Raw genomic sequence first — 20415 nt, forward strand, 5'->3', positions numbered from 1 at the left:
AAATCATGACTCACACTGCCAAAACAACGGGGTTGTTTTATAAATCATGTGATCTCTTCTAATAGTCAATTGGCAAAGGCTGGGGAATTTCTCAGCTATGCCTCTGATCTTCCCAAGGAAGCATTTAAATCTTTAATCTACAATTGTAAGTTCTTCCTTCTTGCTTAAATCAGTGAATCTGTAATCACACACATCCAAGAACTGGAGCTTCAGGACAACGCCATGAAAGAGTCACATAACTTGCAACACAAACTGCCTCTTTCCTGCTCATAAAAAAAAATAAATAAAATAAAAAAAAAAAAAATCTACTTCACCTGCTTTAATATATATACTTATCTGTGCACTTATGGCTTTGATTTGGGAAGAAACAAACAAACAAAAAAAAAAGTGCAATCATAGATTTAACTAAAACAGGCATATTCAGCAACTAGCTGAACTTTCAGTTTTATACTCACAGCCGCTTCCCATGTGACTGAAATCAACCCCACAAAGCTCTCAGCAGTCTTTCCACAGTTTTAGTAAACTGAAAATTACTCTATAATCCAACAGGACATCTGCAGACACCTACCTTCTGCTCGTGCAACAGAGACTCCATGCTCCTTGCCTGTTTTTAGCCTGTTTCTCTAGAAGCACAGGAGCTCAAAGGCAAGAAGTGGGAACCTGATGTTCTGGAGGGCAGGGTGGCAGCACATTAGAAAAAAGAGCACCCATGGGCCTCCCACCCACTGGTAGGAGCCAGAGACATCTTACCTGAGTGCTTTCCCACACGCTTGCCTGCAGCATTGCCACTAAGCCCCTGCTGTGCCCTCTGCTCCCATGCACATCAAATGATGTGGTCTTGACCCCAGCTCTTACTAGTGAAGGACAACTATAAACCCTGATTTGAGGACTGCAGGCAATGTTCGATTCAAGCCACAGTCACTTGTTTCCTCTGCCATCGGGGCTGACAACAGCCCCTGATAAATGTAGCATCACAGACTGCTCTACTGTTAATTTTCTGTATCTTTGTGGATGGAGACACCTCCCTGGCATTTTTTTTTTACTTCAGGTAATCAATACAAGGATTCTTCCCCTTTTCACTGATGGCAGAGAGATGTTCCTCAGCCGGGAAGAGAAGGCAACCAAAGCCTGACACACTGAAACTGCTTTCTAAGAACATCAGGACCCTGTTCCAAGAAAAAAAACCTGCCTTCGTATACAGCAAAGGACCACAGGGTCATGCAGAAAGCCCCCAAGCTGGGCTGCAACCTCAGGAAAGGCCCTGCAGCATTCAGACAGGACTCCCCAAAGCCGAGGGCTGGCCAAGGGCACCTGCATCTCCCTCCCACCCACCTTAGCCCCGGCAGCCCCACAGACCACGTCGCCCCCGGCCGGGAGCCCCACTGCCACCAAGGCCAGCTGCCCACCAGCACGCATGGTCCCAGCACCCCCAGAGAAAGCCGCTGCCATTACCTTCATCTCGTTTGCGCTTGTTGCTCTCGGTGCCGGGGGAGGCAATCCCCAGAATCCCGCTGATGGAGTAGGACGAGCCGGCGGAGTCTGTACTCACAGAGGACACCTGGGTGACAGACCCTGTGGAGGCTGCAAGGCAAGACAAGGCCAGGCAGTCAGTGAGAGGCAGCCCCTAAGCTACCAGAGCAATCTGATGGCTGCTTTCCCTCCACGGAGATTATTTTGGCATTTTCAAGAAAGACACACCCAGGATGCTGGACTGGAGAACGATCTGTGGAATAAGCTCAGCATGTAACACAGATCTGTGTGAGATACTGTGCCTCTCACAGCACCAGCCTACCTTTGCCAAAAAAAAGTCAGGGAGTGCTTTGCCCATTTCACAGGTGGAAGTCTGAACACACAGAACTGAGACGCACACACACCTGTCTGCCTCCCTCCTGCATAAGAAGCATGATCTTATCTTTGCCACAGCGACTTTTGCCGCAGAGGCTGCCTCATCAGTCAGGACACCCTTTCCAGAGACCGCCTCCAGCAGCCTTGCATAAGTCCAGGCTGAGTATTGCTGGTCTGCATCTAAATTAAAGTTTAGGAAAGTTTTGCTACTTCTTCACTCAAGACTGCAAGTGCACAAAGAATTATGGAAGGGATGGTTGATAGATGAAAAAAAAAAAAAAAAAAACACATTCAAAACTACTTACTGACTAATGATGCAGAAAATGTTATGAATAAGTATCCCTTTCTTGATTTATTACTTTAATTATCTGACATTCTATAGACCCCCATTAGTGGGGTTTTTTTGGTTTAGATTTCAATTTTCTGTCTCATGGTGAAAGCTATTTATCATAATAATCAGTAAAAGTCAAAACCTTTTAACAGTATTTATAAAATTCATTTACTATGTTCAGTCCTTGGAGAATGACAAAGAAGGTGCATTAGCACGTGTGCTGAAGTGTTTTATGCAGAATTATCTGTCCATAAGAATGATTAAAAGTTCTTTAGAATATTTGTAATCCATTATGCTATTTTTTTAATATATAAAAAAAAAAAAGCTTTTCTTACCTATGCTGTGACTGGAGGCTGGGACTTGCTGATTGGGTGGCTGCTGCACCTTTGTTCGTATGATCCTGTAAGCAGTTGCAAAGAAATGGCTACTTAGCATTAAGCATACAATTACAGGGGACACACCATACTCTACTTTTTCACTTTGGGATATCTACATCAATACAAAAATTTCTTTCTGTGTGTTGCAGGCAGACCCTGGACTACATTTTTGCCACCAGACCAAGTCATTAGGGACATTAGGGACATGACCAACTCCTACACACTCCTTGAGATCCAGCAGAGAGTGGTGCTTCAGTCCCTTTGAAGACATAGTCCTTAATGCCCAGGAAGGACATTTCGGTAGCTATTTGGCCACCGGCTAGGCCCAACACCACATCTTCGGGGAACCAGACACTACCGAGTTCAAGCGCTCCACTGGACTGCTATCTGCAGCCATGGGTGCTTGAACACATTTGTAGGTCTGTCACTAACCCACCCCGGGAATAGTACTCGCACATCTAGAGAACCTGGATACCTCCGAAAGGATTCTGCTTATCCAAATTAATATTAAAACAAAAATGTGGTGGATTAAATGCTAATCTTAAAAGCTGAATTACTACATTGTCATTGCTGGGGACAGCCTCTGCTCTGAGATAGAATGATGTAAATCAGGAAACATTCAAATGAGTAGAGACAACAAAAGGCATGCGTTGTGTTACAGGACAAAGGGCAGCTGTTAAGAAGAGCTGAGGAAGTGCTCTATCAAACGCTCACCTGCCCATGCACTGTTAAAAAAGAAAAGAAGGGGTCTGAAACACCTCCAGGGATTACACAATTCTGCCAAAGGCTGCAGTGGAATCAAAACGGGCTTGAGCGAGGCACACTCCTTAGTCAAATCACATGTCTCTGTTTTATGCACTGTTTACGCAGTTGTAATGCTGCGGTAAGCATTTATCCTGTGTTTACCTAGCAAACTCTTTTCCCGTTTCTGCCTGCCTTGAATTTGGAAGAGGGGAGAGGAGGGGATGGGAGGTGTGAGACAGATGTGGTGTGGGGATGCATCATGAGAACACAAAACTGTTTCTTGCTGGAAAGTTAGCCCGTGAGCCTGTACAGGAACCTGTACTGGTGACCCCCAGCCCCCTCCCCAGCACAGGACTCGCTGCCTGCCCCTTCCCTTCCTGCTATGGGACTAGGTGTGAAAACAAGTCTACATTCATCCGTCAGCACCAAGGTGAAGCTGTTGGCTGTTAGACGTCTTCAAACTCCTTGGTGATGGGGTCCCTTGATTCTTCTGCCTCCACACAGGGCCAAAGCAGCTGGCTGCACACGGGAGCTGCAGGGAGCTGTGCAGGCAGATTGGTGGGGGAGAGCACACAGCCAAAGATGACAAAGGACCCCACGCGAGCAAGACTGAAAATAGCACCCTGTACAAGGCTTCCTTCCTGTCATGCCAAAGGAAGGGTGTCTGGGGCCTTCCGACACAGAAATATCTTCATCTCTGGAGGGACAGGGGACTGGAGCACGCTGAAGCAGCTGGGCAGCTTATCTGAGCAAAGCTAGTTGCAGTGATTAATTATGCCTTAGTTGCACAGAGTTGCTCCTGCTGCGGAAGAGTGGCCTATTATTAATATTAATTAATGTTACTAATTAATAATAGTAGTTGTTATTCATTTATATAAGGGGGCAGCAACTCAAATTCATCTGCTGAAATGCACCCTCCGTAGCAAGGACATGCTATGCGTAGACCACCACAGAGGCTTTACAGGGCAGCGCCCCAGCCCCTCAACTCTCAGCAACAGCAGCTCTCCACGGCACAGCCCTGGAGAATCACTCCTCTCCACACTGCAGGCTGCCACTGCAGGAAGGCTTATGGCTCAGTTCACCTTGCTTCTTCCAAGGCAGTAACCTTCTGGTCCTTCTGGTTTCTGGTGGGAGCTGACATCGGTGGCTAAAAGGCAATATCCCACTTGCACCTCAGGGCTGAATAAGGGCATTACGCCTTCATACTAGAAGTTTGCACCCTTGCTGCATGATAGCCCTATCTGCAAAGTCTTGAAACGTGGAAGGACAAGTCCAAAGACTGCACCACAGAACTGTGAGGATTTAGCATTAAAGCCAAGTATTTTGATGTAGCTTCCAGGCTCTTGGCATAACAGTTTGTTTTGGGTTTTGGGGATGTGCTCCTAGGCTGGCAAAAACAGTTCTCCAGGTAAACAAGCTGACTCAAAAAGATCATGTGGATTTCAAAAGGGGTTTCACACCCTTCAGAAAAGGGAAAGATCTTAGCCACAGTTGCATGCAGGTGAGAAAGAATGAGATTTCCAGCCAAATAACTTGGCTGTAGATCGTGAAACAGAGATTCTGATGAGAAGTCAATGAGTGCACAGACATTATCAAGGATAAAGCAGGAGGCAGAATAAGGAAAGTGGATCAAAACACACTGGAACCTACTTAGTGTCTGCATTCTAGAGCTACGAGTGCATTTTTGGCAGTCTTTTGGAGAATGCTTGAAGCCCTACTACATAAACACAGGACTGCTCATAGCAGCATTAATGCTTCTGACATGACAGGTGCTGAGTTGACTTTTACGCAAGCAAAGTCTGCCCTCAGTTAGCTGAGAACAGACAGAACAGGATTTTCTTTCAATTTTCGTGGTGTCCATATCATTCCTCAAATCCTTTTTTTAAATTGAAAATGCAATGTCCATAGCATTACCAAGTGCTGTTTCAGAGTCTAAGCTAGACAGGAACTTCCAGGCAGTAGCAAAGGCTGTGAGTGAACTCACCCGTTTTTGCACTTAACCATGCAGATGGATGACTCAACTCTTAGTTCAGCAAGACAGAGCCACCACTCTGCACTGACACTGGGGAAGTCACTCCTGCTACTCAAGTGGCAACTCCATGAATGCAAATCAGGTTGGGATAGCCAATAAAAGAAGAGTGCATCAATTTATTTCACGTCCATGGACACAGATGGGACTTTATAGCTAGCTGCACTCAAAGAATTCGCATGAAATTGCACAAGAGAGAACCATCTCACCAGAGCAGTGAGACCAAAGCCCGGTACAGAAAATACTCCAGAGAGAAAATGAAAAGACTCGGCTTGCCAGGGGCTGTTGGTGTGCTTGAGGGTGCCTGCATGCTCTGCCTTCCAGGTATTAATACCCTATTATCGCTCTGGAGGGCTGGAGATACAGCTAAGTACTTGAGAGGGTTTTCCCTGGTTTATTCTTGCTGAAAATTTCCCTGGTTTATTCATGCTAACAGTACCAGACCGTGGCCAGCAGAGTTCTAGGTCAACTGCAGCAGTACTGAGCAGGACAGAAAGACCTTGAGACCTGTGCTATGGATCATCTCCTGGGGTACCTAGGTGCCTGTCTTTTTCCAGATCAACACCACCACGCAACTCAGTTGCAGTCTCAGCATTCCCCAAGAGCAAGTACCAGCACAGTGGGGGCCTCATTTGGGTCAAATCAACACAGATCTCTACCAGCAAGAACTGCAGGGCATGGATTAGGGAATGGGAAAGGACAGAAAAGAAGCAAAGGCCAATAGCACAACCTGCCCAGTCCTAGGAAATATTTATGACTGTGAGGCTTTCACCACCAGGGTGACCCCACAGGCACTCCAAAGCCCCAAATACGTTATGTAAATACATGTAAACTGCATTTCTTGCAAACAACCCAAAACACACATTTCTACCAACAAACGAGAATTCAGAGAACAACACGTTCTAGCAAAGTCCCTCCCCAAGACCATACACATCTTTACCTGTTAATTGAACTGACGCTGGGCACGGTGTCATTATCACATACTCTCTCAGCAAGAAGTCTATCCCTGATCTCCCAGGCAAACATGGTAGGATTTTGGCGTTTGTACTCTGCAATTTTTTCGACGACTTTGGGTGTGGCGACCTTTGGTTTTGATCCTCCAATCACTCCAGGCTTAATACTACCGGTTTCATAATACCTGGGACAACATCCAAAACAAACCTTCAGTTATCACAAATAGACAGAGAACATGCTTTGAGATTTATAGAGAACATAATTTCAAGGTAGCCAAACCCCAGCAAATCCTGAGATACATCTTCACTTTAACATACATACTTCCTGCCTATGTAGTGTTTTATCACCTAGTAGATTAACTTATAGTAATTGGAATTGGGCCATAGCATAGAATATATATTTTTTCATAACAGAAAGACAAAAAAAAAAAATAAAACACTGTGCAAGACTAAAAGGCATTCCGGGATCCAAAATTAAGTGCAAATACGTGTTATTAATCAGGGGTATTGGCAATAATAGAAACAAATCACACCAAAGACCACTTTTTGTAGTAAATTACTGTTTCTAATGAAATTCTCTATCATTAATATCTAGAATGTGTTACCATTTCACAGTGAAATGAAGGCTGGGTATTGTATTTTATTTGCACCTTCAAAATAAATATGTTGGCATACCTTTTTCCCATTTAACTGTTTCAATATATATGTTACTGTTTTAATAGTTAATATTTTTCGGAATATATTATTTTTAATATTATGTTTCTAATAGTTGTAACCATAAATTTTAAGGTAAAAGGAGCTGTCCATATTCTCAAGGGGTTCAGTTTTGGGTGTTGGTTTATCTGACCAGCTCCACGATCCATTCTCACGTACACAATCTTTACACATGCGAGCAGTTCTGCTGTCATACAAGGGAAGGTGGTAGGAGTGCACCCCTAAACTGACTGAGATATGTCAGACAGATTTTTTTTTCTTTTTTTTGCATGTAAATCACATGTAAAGGCACAACTGCCTTTAATAGAATTGCAACAAAATGTCACAGCTGGGATCCCCAGCCCTATCCATCTCCCCCTTTTTAATAAGTCTTGAAAATGCTTTTAAAATATGTCCACAAAATACTACCCACCGAAGACCAGAGAAGAGACTAGGAATGAAATCACGCCCCTCTGTGCTGAGACTTCAGGGAGTGCAACACACAAGATATTCTCCTGGCCACGCACTTTTTGTATCTTGTGAATTTCCTTGTAACCAGATGAAAAATAAATCCCCAGGCTACCTGCAACCACTGCCCTAGCTGCCCTTATCTGGCTCATCCTTTCTGAATAGACCCTGACTTCATGAGCCTTTCAACCAGAGACCCACCAAGATGTAGTCTCTTAGCATCTTAAAGATGTCCACCGACTGCTCTCTGCCCAATTTCCAGTAAGGCGCTCAGAAAAGACTACCAAATAAGAATGTAAGATTATTTCCTAATGTGTTTTCTCTGCAGCTACTTGCCATACCCATTATATAAAAATAAAAATTATTATTATTATAATATTAATAATAAAATTACAGTCTTTCCAGCATGAGCAAATCAGAACACAAACAGGCTGCACAGTGAAAGCCTGTCTCATGCAACCATGCTGGTTAAATTTCTGTCAGGTCACTAGTTTTTATTCTTCCTCAGAGAGCTGGGGCAGGAGGGTAGTATTTTGCTCCTCCTGGGCTTAATTTCCTGAGGACATAATAAAATGAAGGCAAACTTGGATCACAAACTTTCTAAAACCTTACATCCCCAGCTTCATAACCTTTTCTAGTAGAACTTCTACTGTAAGAAGGGTGTGAAAGGAAGCCATACGATAAATGTTACCCAAACAGAAAGTTGTAATTTTCTTCCTTCCATCTGAAACCATGGATTTTACAATTGTTCCTTTGTGCTCATCTCTCACACGCCTGTGCTGCATCTTCGGGCAGCATCCTGCGGTCAGCTACCCCACTGATGGAGAACAACCCTCACCACCTCGAGCCGTGCAAAAGCTCACACACATTCGCAGGCGGCTTGTCTTGCGTGGAAGGGCGCAGGTTTGGGCCCGGACCCATCTTCCTGGGCAGCTAGGAGAACTGGCCTGCAGCAGGGGTCAGTGAATTACCAGCAACACTGCTGCCGACGCCTTCTGGTTCACCCAAGCAACTAACGGAGGGAGCAGCACGAAGCAGTGGCAGACTGCACAGTGCTGGCATCCCTGACTCCCATCTCCATTTTAAAGACAAGGCTGGCTGCAGTCAGATTCATTTCACGTGCACAAGGTCCAGGCCTTTTGCTGCCAACAAATGGGCAATGCAGGTAAATATTGTGCACCCCTGCAGAACCTACCTCTGGGACAGAGATAGTGTCTCCTGCACTGCAACCATCTGGTCCCCACCCTGTGGGCTGCCCAATACAAGGCTGATTGTTAAGGCTGTGTTGAAGGCTGATAGGAAAACTCCAACCATAAAATTCCAAATGTAAAGATTTTTCGTAAGGATTCCTGTTCTTCACACACACACAAACACACACACACACGGAGCTCCAATTACAGTGACATTTTACCCACCGTAATTATTAGTTATGAAAATAATGAGGTATGAAATTCCAATTTATTTTTGACAACTTTAATGACAAAGCTTTGGAGCTTCATTCTCAGCTGTATACCGCAAATGTATCTAATGATAAATCTATTCAAACGAGCAAAAGTAAAACCACTGGACATTTGCCCAGTAAATAAATTGCCCATTTCTTAGTTTTACATTGGTCCTGATGGGAATTGCTGGTAAGTCTGCTGCAGTGCGGAGCATCACAAAGCAAACTATATAATGGTCACACCAGGAGCAGAAACCCGTACTGAGCATGGACGCACAGCTCTAACAGCATGAAATAGCCTGGGAGGGGCAGGCAGGTCTCAAATAAAGCCCTCAGAAAGTTTTTCTCTATCAAGTAGTAAACGTGTCGATGTCCTTTAAAGTCACGCCAATGTACGACCAGGAGGAATGGTTACAACCTGAAGGGAATGCACCTCTGAGCAGCTAATGCAAGAGAGAAGGACAGATGCTCAGCTTAACCCGCACACCAGCTCATGCAACTCTAAAAGCACACTGTCCAAGACTAGTGAGATAGAGTTCAGCGGTTAAGCTGACTGAAGATAACAGGGTGTTACAGGGAAAAGAATGCTGTCTTCTACAAAACCAGGGGGGTCCATGACTTCAGCAAGTAAATTTGCTTGTGAACACTTAAATTGTCACTGAGAGATCAGAAATGCTGCTAATCAGAGCAGGACCTCATGCGTGCTACAACAAAAAGGTCCTTTAACAGTTTTTACATCTATGGAATGACCAGTAAAGCTAATTGATTGAAAAACGGAAAAGAGGAAGACGGTACAAATAGTAACAGTAGAAGTAAAATGCTAAACAATGAAATTAACTGCTAAAGTTTAGTGAATATGTCAGAAATTAACTTTTACAAATTATATATATAAAAAAAAAGTACAGATATATTATAACAGCAACAAGAATAAAATAATAATAATTTAAAATGTCCTTACTATAAGATGGTTAGATACCTCAGAATTTTCAACCTGGAATCCGAAACTACTTCAGTACAGTACTTTATACAAATGATGCTCAGAAGATACAAAGAAGAAAGGATTTTTTTAAACCTGAATCTGATTCATATTTTAAAACAAAATCAGGAAATTATAAGAATTCAGACATTAATTTGCCGTCTCTGTACTGGTTTGAGCAAGTTCCATCTGAATGGAAAGCTACTCCCCAAAAAAAACAAATGTAAGACGGTTAACAGCTACTTATCGTATTCTCTGCTCTAATTAAGAACATAGTCCACCACAAGAGTGGGAAAAGGCCTCAAATTAAACAGTGGGACAGATTCAATATAGCGTGTGTGAATGAACGCTTAAGAACATTCATGCAGTGTAGAACGATAAAATTGCTAAAAGTAAGTCTTTTTCAGAAAGCACGAGTTACTTTCCCTGAATGTTCCCCAACTTCTCTTTCCTCTCCATTTTACTGAAGCTGACTCGCAGATTTCTCTATGTATTCACAGCAGACTACTGCAGAATATATGCCACATATACACCAAATATCACACGTGGCATTGTGCACTGTGCATTAGAATTACCTCTGAGAGACTTTGAACAGCGCGAAATAAACATATAAACAGTTGCGTTTTTTTTTACACGTCAGGCGTGTAAAATCATGAGTGGTGATCATGAGCCCTTGTCCTTGCGTGCTGGTAACCTTTAATTAAGGGTGTTTTTTCTCTTGATGGACACGAGAGATTTCTCGCCCACCCTTACCTGCCAAGTATTTTGCTGACGCAGCCGTGGCTGACGCGGAGCTGCCTGGAGATGTCGCACGGCCTGACCCCTTGGTGGGCAAGCTCCACGATCCTTTGGCGAACGACATCTGGGAGGGGGCGGCCGTTCACAAAAACACCCCCCAGCTGATTCACACCTCCATGTCCTGAAACAGACCGGGGGAGGGGGGAAAAGGCAGGAAAAGAACAGCGTTGTCAGAGTTGGAAGAGACCTGTGTGCTGCAGTCCTCCCAGCGGCGCTGGGGATGTGCTTCCCGCAGGCAGGTCGCTCCGCAGCCCCCTGTGCCACTCGCCAACGGGGAGGACCCACCTGCCTGAAGGCAGAGAGGGCTCTGCGCTGGAAAACGGGCAGCTGAGACCACGCACGGTCACCCACAGCCCCACCAGGTGTGGGTCGTGGCCCTCCCAAACACAGGGCCGAGGCTGCCGGACCACAGACTCTGTGGGCAGGCCTGGAGGTGCCTGGTGGGAAAGAGCCAGCCGCCGGCTATGAAGCAAAGTAAAATAAGGCTGGGTGACTGCTCAGCATACACATTATTTGTGTCTAGGCACAAAAGGGGGTACCTGCAATTAAACGTTATTTTTTCAAAACAACTGAACTTAATCGAGAGTGGAGAAAAAAAAAAAAATACAGAGAACGTCTTCTGCTGCAATAATTTATAGCAGTCTTGGCAGGTATTATGATCATCCAAATGAAATGTGAACACTGAGGCAAGCCCAATATATTATTCCTTTTGTAACAGATTTGCACTGTTCACCTTTAGCAAGGTGAGTCATATGTCTGATGGGAAATGGGACCCAGTTAGATGGATGGTAGTGAAATTGTGTAAAACCCACGAACATGTATGTAATAATCCCATCCACCAAGTAGGAAAATATAATTAACCCTTGTGATGTTAATCATCCAAACTACTTGGATTGGAGAGAGTGGAGAAATTGCAAACAAGCAATAGGGGCAGTACAGATGTCAATGCTGGAACAAAAATAATAGAGAAAATGTCTCTATTTACACAGAAATTGAGTGGTACTGAATAAAGTGACAAGTCAAATGCCTCAGTGTTTAGATATATATACATACATATACATATATATATATATATATATAAATAAAGCAGTTTTATTTAAATCTAGCCATTGCACCACGGACAAACTGCTGCCAAACTTTGCAAACACCTCCTAAAGCTATCAGGACAAATAATTAATCCATATAGAATATGTGATTGTCAAAGCCAGGTAAAGCCTGCAACAAGCAGACAAGTGCTGCTCTGCCGTCACCAGCGTTAGAAGCAAACCTTTCCCAGAGGCTGCACGACGCTTCAGGCTCGAGGTGTATCCCAAGTTTGTTGGGAGCAGACCCAGGGCAGCAGGGCTGCCTTCAGCAGCACCTGCCAAAGGAGCTCCCGGTCGCGCACAGGGAATGCTGCGCTGCGCTGACTCTGAAATGGTAGCGTGGCCGGGGGGAAGAAAGAAAACCCACTACTCACTAAGGGTAAAAGAGCAACCCAACAAAGCTGTAGTGAACGAGATGTCAGGGTTTTCACCTCTTAGCAGCTTTAATGACGTTAAATCATGGACAGCGCATTCAGTACGAATGACAAAATTGTGCAGGTGGGGGAGGTCCGGAAAGGGAAAGGAAGAAGTGAGGGAGGGAAGGAGGGAGGGAGGGAAGTAGAGAGGGCAAGGAAGGGAGGGAGGAAAGAAGGGAGGAAGGGAGGGAAAGGAAAGGAGAAAAGGAGGGAAAGGAAAGGGGGAAGGGAGGAAGGGAGGGAAAGGAAAGGAGGAAAGGAGGGAAAGGAAAGGGAGAAGGGAGGAGGAAAAAAGTATTTCCTTTGGAGACCCTCTTCGGGCCGAAAGCCCAGCCCACCCCGTGGCCGCCGGGGGAACAAAGGCTGCGGGTGCCTCCCGCCCTGGCCCGGAGCGGGGCGCGGGGAGTCCGCGGGACGCCCCCAGCCCCGCCACCGCCCGCTCAAGGGGAGCGGCGTCGAAGCGCCGGGCGCCGTCCCCTCGGCACCTGCCGGGCCGCCCCCCCCACCCCGGAGCTCCGTGCGGGGCTGGCCCCGGCCGGGTGGTCCCGTACCGGGACTGCGGGAGCCCGGCGGGGCACAGCACGGGGGTCCCGGCGCGCCGCCCATCCGTGCGCCTCCGGCTCCGGAGAGCTTGGGGAGGCCCCGGGACACCGACCCGGTCCGAGGCAGGAGCACAGCCACGCACCAGCCCCGCCGCTCCGACCCGCGCCCGATCCCGGGCCCCGGCCCCCTCCGGCCCCCCGGCTCCGGTTCTTGGCGCCCCCCTCCCGGCAGAGCAGAGCCCTGCGGGGACGGGGACGGGAACAGGGACGGGACGCGGACACGGTGCGGTGCGCCTCGGGGCTGCCGCGGCGAGAGGCCGGGCCGACCCTCGCCGGTCGCCCCCGCCCGAGCTCGCTCCTGAGGCCGCGTAGGGCCCCCCGGCGCCGCGCCCCGCAGGCTGCGCAGGCGGGCTCTGCTCCCCCGCCGGGCGGGAGCCCCTCTGCCCTTCGCCCGGCTCCCACCGCCCTCCTGTGGGACGTGGCACCGGGATTTCCTGCTTGGATATTTATTTTTTTTTAACCACCCCCCCACACCTCGTCTTTCCCGAGGAGAGACGCGAGTCCGGAGATACTTTGGCACTGAAGTCTCCTCCTCAACAGCTGCGGTATCAGAGAGAGGGCAGTGATTTTTTTTTTTTTTCTTCCCTTTTTCAACAAAAATCCCGCAGAAGACACCTATTTTCCGTGCCTTTGGTTAATGGAGGGAGCCGCTGAAACCCGCGCTGTTCGCTCCCACATCTGATGCCCGGTGCCCTCAGGCGAAGCCCTTCCTCCGCACGCTCCGCGTCTGAAAGCGCCGCTGCCCGCTCGCTCGCACCTCCGCGAAGACGCGCTCCGAGACAACGGGTCCCTCCGGATATGGGGACCTGCGATTCCCCCTCGGAGCCCCCAGATTTTTTTTTATTTTTTTTTCCGCCCTTTAAGTTCGCCTTTTTAAAGCGCGATTCGGTTCAATCAAGGGAGAGAAATAACCACAGCTTAAAAAGAGGCTATGTTTTGGTGGAAGATAAAAGTCTGTCTTACGCGCAGCAGGAGCGAGCTACCAGCGACTATCCCGCCTGTGCTGAGCTACTCCAGACACCTTCCAAAATCTTGTGACGGACAGAAAGAAAGAGAGGGGAGCAGGCAGATAACGAGAGAGAGAGAAAGAGAGAGAAAGATGGAGAAAGACAAATTTGTAGCTCTATCGCTGGATGCTTTATTTTGAAAACAAATTTCTTTTAGCTAAAAGGCTGTGGTGCACTAGGAAATGAGATTAGTTCTACCTTAAATTTCCTCGCAATCTCTCGCCGTAATGCAGCGTTTAACTCACCATGAGAGAAGATGTCATTTCACATAACACTGTGCTAATGGATAAGTGTTCCCCCGACCTCTCAAGCACAACAAATCTCGGGCAAGCCCATCGCACACGACCTGTTAACTTAACCAGTGCTGCTACCCACTTGTTCTGTGCCGCGGCTCCCGATGCAAAGCACGCAAAGGAATTGTTATGCCTTTCTTCAGATGGTTAAAAAAAAAAAAAAAAAAAGAAAAAAAGAAAAAAAGAAAAAAGTACCTCCATCCCCACTTTGCGCCCTTCGAAATTGCCTGTTTTTTCGGTTTTAATTAACGTATATGAAAACGTTGGACTACATCAGGAATAACGCAGATCAAACTTTTCCGTTCGTCAGAAATACTGGGCAGCTTTCTTTCCAAATATTTGATTTGGGATTGCATATATATATATACATAAATATATACATACACACACGCATGAGTCCCTGTCATATATACAGATCGATAAAAAAATATAGTCGGGAGTGTGTGTGTGTGTGTATATATATGCATCGGCTCTTTCTCTACAGGAGGAGGAATCTCAGGGAAAAAAATATATATATATCAAAGAAAAAAAATACACAAAGAGCAACAACCAAAAAATAAAACAAAAACCCACCCGGCTGCCTGCAGCATTTCGCCTTTTCCTGCTCGCTGCCAAAAACACCGAAGCGGGCGCGAGCAGCCTCCCCGGCGGGGACGGGAGACCCCCGCGACCCCCGCCCGCCGCGCCGCGAAGGACGGGTGCGGGGGGCTGCCGCCCGCCCAGCCCCGCGCCCCGCGCCCGGCCGCAGCCCAGGATTTCGTTTGGGGCCGGGTCGGCGCCCGCGGGCGGGACCCCCGGGACAGCGCCGCCTCCCCCCCGGCGCCGCGGACCCCGCGGCCGGCAGCGGCGGGCGGGCGGGGGGGAACCGAGCCCGGCGGCCCCGTCCGCGAAGGCGCACGGCCTGGCTCGGCCCTGCCGCGTCAGAGAAGTTGAACTAGCAGCCTACTTACTATGCATTGCTGCAAACGGGTCGTGCTTACAGTGTATTTCCATCGGAGCGGTCCGGAGCCGGAGCGGGCAGCCTGGCGGATCAGATCTCGGTTCGGCGGCGGCGCTCGCGTGTGGGGCTCGGGGGAGGGGGGGGGGGCGAGGAAGCAAAACGGAACGGAGCGGAAAAAAAAAAAAAAAGAAAAAAAAAAAAAGCAAGCACGCCCCCAAACTTGGGTATCCGACACCGGCGGCCAAGCGCAGATCCCCGTGCACAAGTTGCAGCCTTCGGCCGTTCCCTCGGGCAGGGACCGCCGCCTCGCCGGCCGCCCCGCAGCCGTCGGTGCGCCTTCCCTCCGCCGGCCGCGGCGGCTCTCACAGCGCCATGCAGCCGCGGCGGCGCGGCTCCGGGCTGCCTTTCGCCCGGCTCCCGAGCGGCGCGGTCCGGCGGGCGCCCAGCCTCCGGCGCCGTCCCCCGGCGGCAGCTAACGGCGCGCCCCGACGGCTCTTTGTGCTGCGGCCGGCGGCGGCCCCGGGTCGCTGTGTCCGGCGGCCGAAAGCAGCGGCGGGAGGCAGGCGGCGGCGCCGCTCCGCCGCTCCTCTGTCCGCCGGCCGCCGGGGCTGCCCGAGCGGCGCCGCGCCCGGTGCTGTCCGGCCGAGCCGGCGGCGCGGCTCCCGGCGGCGCGGGAGTTGCGGGAACTTGTCGAGCCCGGGCGGAGCGGCGGAGGGAAGAGGGGCGAGGCGGCGGCCGCGGCGGCGGCGGCGGCGGGCGGCAGGAAGGTGTGTGCGAGGGGGCGGGAGGGAGGAGGGGACGGGCGGAGGGAGGGAGGGAGGGAGGGAAGGAGGGAGGGAGGGAGGAGGGGAGCGGCGGGGAGGGGGCTCCGGCGGGGCGCGCCGTTAGCTGCCGCCGTCGGACTTGGGGCGCGGGTGCGCAGCGCCCATCGCCGCCGGTGCTGGCCGCGGGCGGGGGCAGCTCGGGGACCCCTCCCCACCCCACCCCGCCGCCGCCTGCCGTCGGCGGCCCCGGGCGCCCGGGACACCGAGGCTGGGCTGGGGCCGTGCGCCCGCCGCGCTGCCCGCCCCGGCCGGGCCGCGGGGGTTGTGGCGGGCGGGGGCGGGGCGGGGCGGGGCGGGGCGGGGGGCGCGGGTCTGGGGCACGCCCCGCGCCCGGCCCGGTGCCCGCGGGCAGCGCCCGCCCAGGGGGCGCCGCGGGGCGGTTTCAGCACCGCGCCGCTGGACAGCGCCGGGGCGGGGCCAAGGCTGTCACTCAGGAGGCGCGGCCAATCGCAGAGCGGGACGCCGGGAGGCGCCGGCGCCGATTGGCCGCCGCCGGGGACGCTGCGGGCGGCGGGGGCGGGAGATGGGAAGGAACGGGGAGGGGGCGGGGCCTCGCCGACGGGGCGGGGCCACGCGGGAAGGGGCGGGGCCTCGCGCTCCCGGCCCCCGACGGCACCCCCGGGCCCCGGCCCCCCGACGGCCTCGTGGCCCCTCCCGGGGGCTGCCCCGTCCCGCTGCCCTCCGCGGCCCCGCTCCGTCGGGGAGCGCCGCGTGGGGCCGGGGCCGGGCCTGCCGCTGCCCGACGTGCGCAGGGAGGCGCCGCCAGGCGGCCGAGCCGTCGGGGCGAGATGGCGGAGCCCCCGCCCTCGCTCTCCACCGCCCTCCCACCCCCCCCGCCCCCGGCCCTCCCGCCCCGGTGCCGACTCCTCGACGGCGCGGTCTGATCTCGGCTGCGCGCTCGAGCCGCTCCCGGGCCGCGGGGTCTGCGAGCGGGGGGAGGTTTGTCCGAGCCCCCGCCCCGGACGGCGCGGCAGGAGCCGTGCACGCAGCCCCTCCAAAAATAATCAGAACCAAACAAATAAAGAAACAAACACAAACTGCCTCCCCGGGACCGATGCCCGCGGCACCCAGCGGCGTCGAGGGGGCAGCGGCGCCCTGTGCCCGTCTGCGGCAGCGAGGGCACAGCCCGGGGCTCCCCCGCCGCGCCGGGGGGTATCGCCCGCTGCCGTCTGCGAGGGCGGCGGGGGTCGGCTGGCGGCAGGGGGGCCGTTTTCGTTAAAACCAAAACTCCCCGGGCGGGGAGGGGCGAGAGCAGCCTCGAGGGCGAGCGGGCGCGCTCCGCGGCCGCGCTGCGGGGCTCAGGCGGGACGGGAGCCGTCCGTGCCCCCTCCAGGGGTCCCACGGGGGAACCGCGGGGACACCGGCGGAGGCTACCGGGGGCTGCCCACCGGCTGGAAGCCGCGGAGAGAGCCCGGTGCGGCCCGGCACGGGAGAAACGCGGAGCCGAGCCCGGCCGCTGCTGCCTGGGGTCCGGAGGCGCGGAGCTGCCAGGGCCGGGCCGCCGCGGGTCTGGGGTCCGGGACAACGGAACGGGGCGGCCGGGAGAGCGGAGCGAGGAGCGGGGCCGCTGCGGGGGCCGAGGCAGCGGCTGCCTGGCCGGAGCCGGGTCTGCGTGAGCGGGAGGCGCCGACGGGCCCGGGAAAACGGGGTGCGGGTACCAAGCAGGCGCTGCGCCGAGCCGCGCGGGGCGGGCATGGCCCTGCACCCCTCCCTTCCTCCTCCTCCTCCTCCCCTTCCTCCTCCTCCTCCTCATCCTCCTCGTCCTCCTCGCCCTCCTCCTCCTCCACGGCGCCGGCAGCGCGGGGGCACCTGGGTTAAGCCCCCTCATCCCGTCCCGTCCCGTCTGGTCCCGTCCCGTCCCGTCTCGTCCCGCCACCCCTGCCCGGGACGTAGCGGCAGCCCCCGGCCGCGACATCGCCCGGAGCGGCTCGCAGCGCCCGGCCGACCCGGGCCGTCCCGTGCTGGGCAGAGCTGAGCCGCGATCGTGCGGCCAAGAGGCGGCCGAGCCCCCCGCCCTCCCCCACTGCAGCCCCCTCCTCCCTCCTCCTCGACGGCCTTCCCGGGGCGTGCGGCGCGGAGCAATGAAATGCTTTATCGATTAAACGATTATTCAGGCGATTTAACTAATAAAAGGCCCCATCGATCGCTTCGAAATTACATTCTTTATACGCAGCTGGCGAGGCCTCGTCTGCCCGCACGCCCGCGCGGGCCCCGCTCCGGCCGCCGGGCCCCGGTGCCGCCCCGGGGGCTCCCAGCGCTGCCGCCGCCGGGCTCTCGCCGAAGGCCGGTAACGGGCAGCGGGCGGCTGCCGAGCACCACCGGCCGCGGGCGGCCACCCCCGGAGCTCCGGGGAGGCCGCGACACTTCGCGGCGGGGCCCCTCGGCACCCCTCGGACGGCCCCGACGGCCCCGCCGCGTTCCACCCGGCCCCGGCGCGCCACGGCCACGCGTGAGCGGCCGCCACCGCACCGAGCGGAGGGGCCAGGCGCGGCCGGGGGTCCAGGCGGCCCCCGCGGTGGCGAAGCCCCCCGTCTCCCTCCGATGCTGAGCCTGAGTCCTACCTGTCCGGCCGGCCCGCGGAGTCGCGTAGGTTTTCTCTAAATCCATCCCGATTTATCAGGACTTGGTGAAATGGACAGAGAAAAAGTTTCCACGTTGTGTGGTTACTAGCTTTTCTTTTCTTCTTTTTCTTTTCTCTTTCTTTTCTCGTTCTTTTCCCTTGTTTTATTTTCTCTTCTTTCTTTTCCTGTTTTGCTTTTTTCTTTTCTTTTCTTTTCTTTTCTTTTCTTTTCTTTTCTTTTCTTTTCTTTTCTTTTCTTTTCTTTTCTTTTCTTTTCTTTTCTTTTCTTTTCTTTTCTTTTCTTTTCTTTTCTTTTCTTTTCTTTTCTTTTCTTTTCTTTTCTTCTCTTATTTCCTTCTATTTTCTTCTATTTTCTTCTCTTCTTTTCTCTTCTTTTCTTTTCTCTTCGTTTCTCTTCTTTTCTCTTCTCTTTTCTTTTCTTTTTTTTTTCTCTTTCCTATTTTTTTTTCTCTTTCCTCTTTTCCTTTTTCTTCTTTTTCTCGTTTTCTCCCCCCCCCCTTTTTTTGAGGGGCTCTCGCAGGTTGGAATAATTCAACTCTTCCGCTCCCCGCCGAGCTTTTGCAGCTGATCACTGAGCTGAAACTAAACGTTTTAGGTGGAAAAAAGCCTCTGAAGGAACCGTGAAATGATTAAGAAACTAAAGAGCTTCTCGCCATGTGAGATCATGTCCTGTTCTCTAAAACATCACAAGATGTCCCCAGACGCAGCCAAAACCCAAGAAAACTCTGACATCTGTTGTAGCAGGAATCAAAGTTTGTTCGCAACCCACCGCCTCTCCAGCGCTGCCTCGGCTGCCTGCAGCGCGGCGGCGGCGAGGCGGCGGCGGCGGCGGCCCTGCCCGCTCTGCCACCCGCCGGGCGAAGGCTGTGACCAACTTTTCTGCAGCCCCAACTTCCCCTTCCCGAGCTGACGCCCCAGCAGCCCCAGGCTCCGCTCTGCTCCCGACGGGGGCGACGCGCGGGTTGGCAGCTCGGGAGCCGGGCGGTCCCCGAAAGCCCCGCGTTCAGCCTCTCTGCGCTGCCTCGCTGGAGAAACGGTGAAAAACGGAGCCGAGCCGAGCCGAGCCGAAGCCGGGCATGGCCGGGGCAGCAGCCGGCCGGGGACGAGCGGGGGCCGGTGCTGAGCCCTTCTCCGCTGGCGCAGGGGGGCTTCGCTCGGGCTCCCCTCGCGCCCCCCGTTTGCGTCGCCGTCTGCAGCCGCTGCCCCTGCGGCAGCCCCTCCGCGGGCACCGGGCCGGTGGGCCTGGCCCTACGGGCCTCCGAGGCGCCGATAAAAACGGGGGAGAAGGGAGGGGGGCGAATTCACGAAGCTACGGTCTCTCCGAAATTTATTTATTTTTTTTTTTTTTGGTGAAATTGTTCCGGAAATAAATATACATGTAACAACAACAACAACATGATAAGGGTGCTTTTCTTTTTTTTTTTTTTCCAGAAAATAAATATATAAATGGGTGACAAGAAAAAAGCATGACCGGGTCGCTTCCCGCGTAGCCGGGCCATGCGCGAGGTCGTGGCCGCAAGCCGACCCCGGGACTCTGCCCCTTTCCCTCCGCACACAACTACGGCACCCACAGATCTTTATTTTCGCCTGCCCGCACCCGCGCGGGGGGCAGGCGGTGCCCGTGGGCATCCGCTCCCCAGGCTCCCACACCCACGCCCGCAGCCCTTCGCCAGGCCCGTTTCCAGCGGGGCGTTTTTAACAAACGCGATGATGAATTTGCTGCCGGCAGACGCCGCTGGCGTTTGACCTCCTTCGCCGGTAGAGCCCACGCGGGGAGAGGCCGTGGGGGCCCCGGACCGGCCTCTCCCGGCCTCCGCTGCGGGGAGCGGGCGGCGGGGCCGGGGGCCGGGCAGAGGGGGCAATGGGGAGCCGTGGGGGGGGGTCCCCGTCCACCCGCGGGGAGCTGCCCCTGCGGCCCGCGGACACCGGGGCCCGATGGGGAGGACGCGGGGGGGGGGTTTGGATTTGGGGGTGCGCTGCTCTGCCCGCCCCTGGCAGTGCGCCCCTGAGCC

At 53.1% G+C, this 20415-nt stretch overlaps 1 protein-coding gene across 5 annotated transcripts in view; it reads right to left on the reverse strand.

Moving 5' to 3' along the window:
• Window positions 1-18704, reverse strand: part of PAX5 (paired box 5) — a 134909-nt gene extending 116205 nt beyond the window's left edge. For 2 of the 5 annotated variants that reach the window (XM_072031355.1, XM_072031354.1), the window contains exons 1-5: window positions 18384-18703; window positions 10611-10776; window positions 6267-6464; window positions 2512-2576; window positions 1453-1581 (exon numbers count right to left, since the gene is read on the reverse strand). In XM_072031355.1, coding sequence (XP_071887456.1) covers window positions 1453-1581; window positions 2512-2576; window positions 6267-6464; window positions 10611-10776; window positions 18384-18429 — 604 coding nt within the window. In that variant the 5' untranslated portion in view covers window positions 18430-18703. Of the gene's footprint in view, window positions 1-1452; window positions 1582-2511; window positions 2577-6266; window positions 6465-10610; window positions 10777-15008; window positions 15137-18383 lie in introns of those variants that run through there. The other 3 variants (XM_072031352.1, XM_038171000.2, XM_072031353.1) reach the window with 3 other exon arrangements.
• Window positions 18705-20415: the final 1711 nt, after the last annotated feature.

The sequence above is a fragment of the Anas platyrhynchos genome, chromosome Z, assembly GCF_047663525.1.
Source record: "Anas platyrhynchos isolate ZD024472 breed Pekin duck chromosome Z, IASCAAS_PekinDuck_T2T, whole genome shotgun sequence".
Taxonomy (NCBI): Eukaryota; Metazoa; Chordata; class Aves; order Anseriformes; family Anatidae; genus Anas; species Anas platyrhynchos.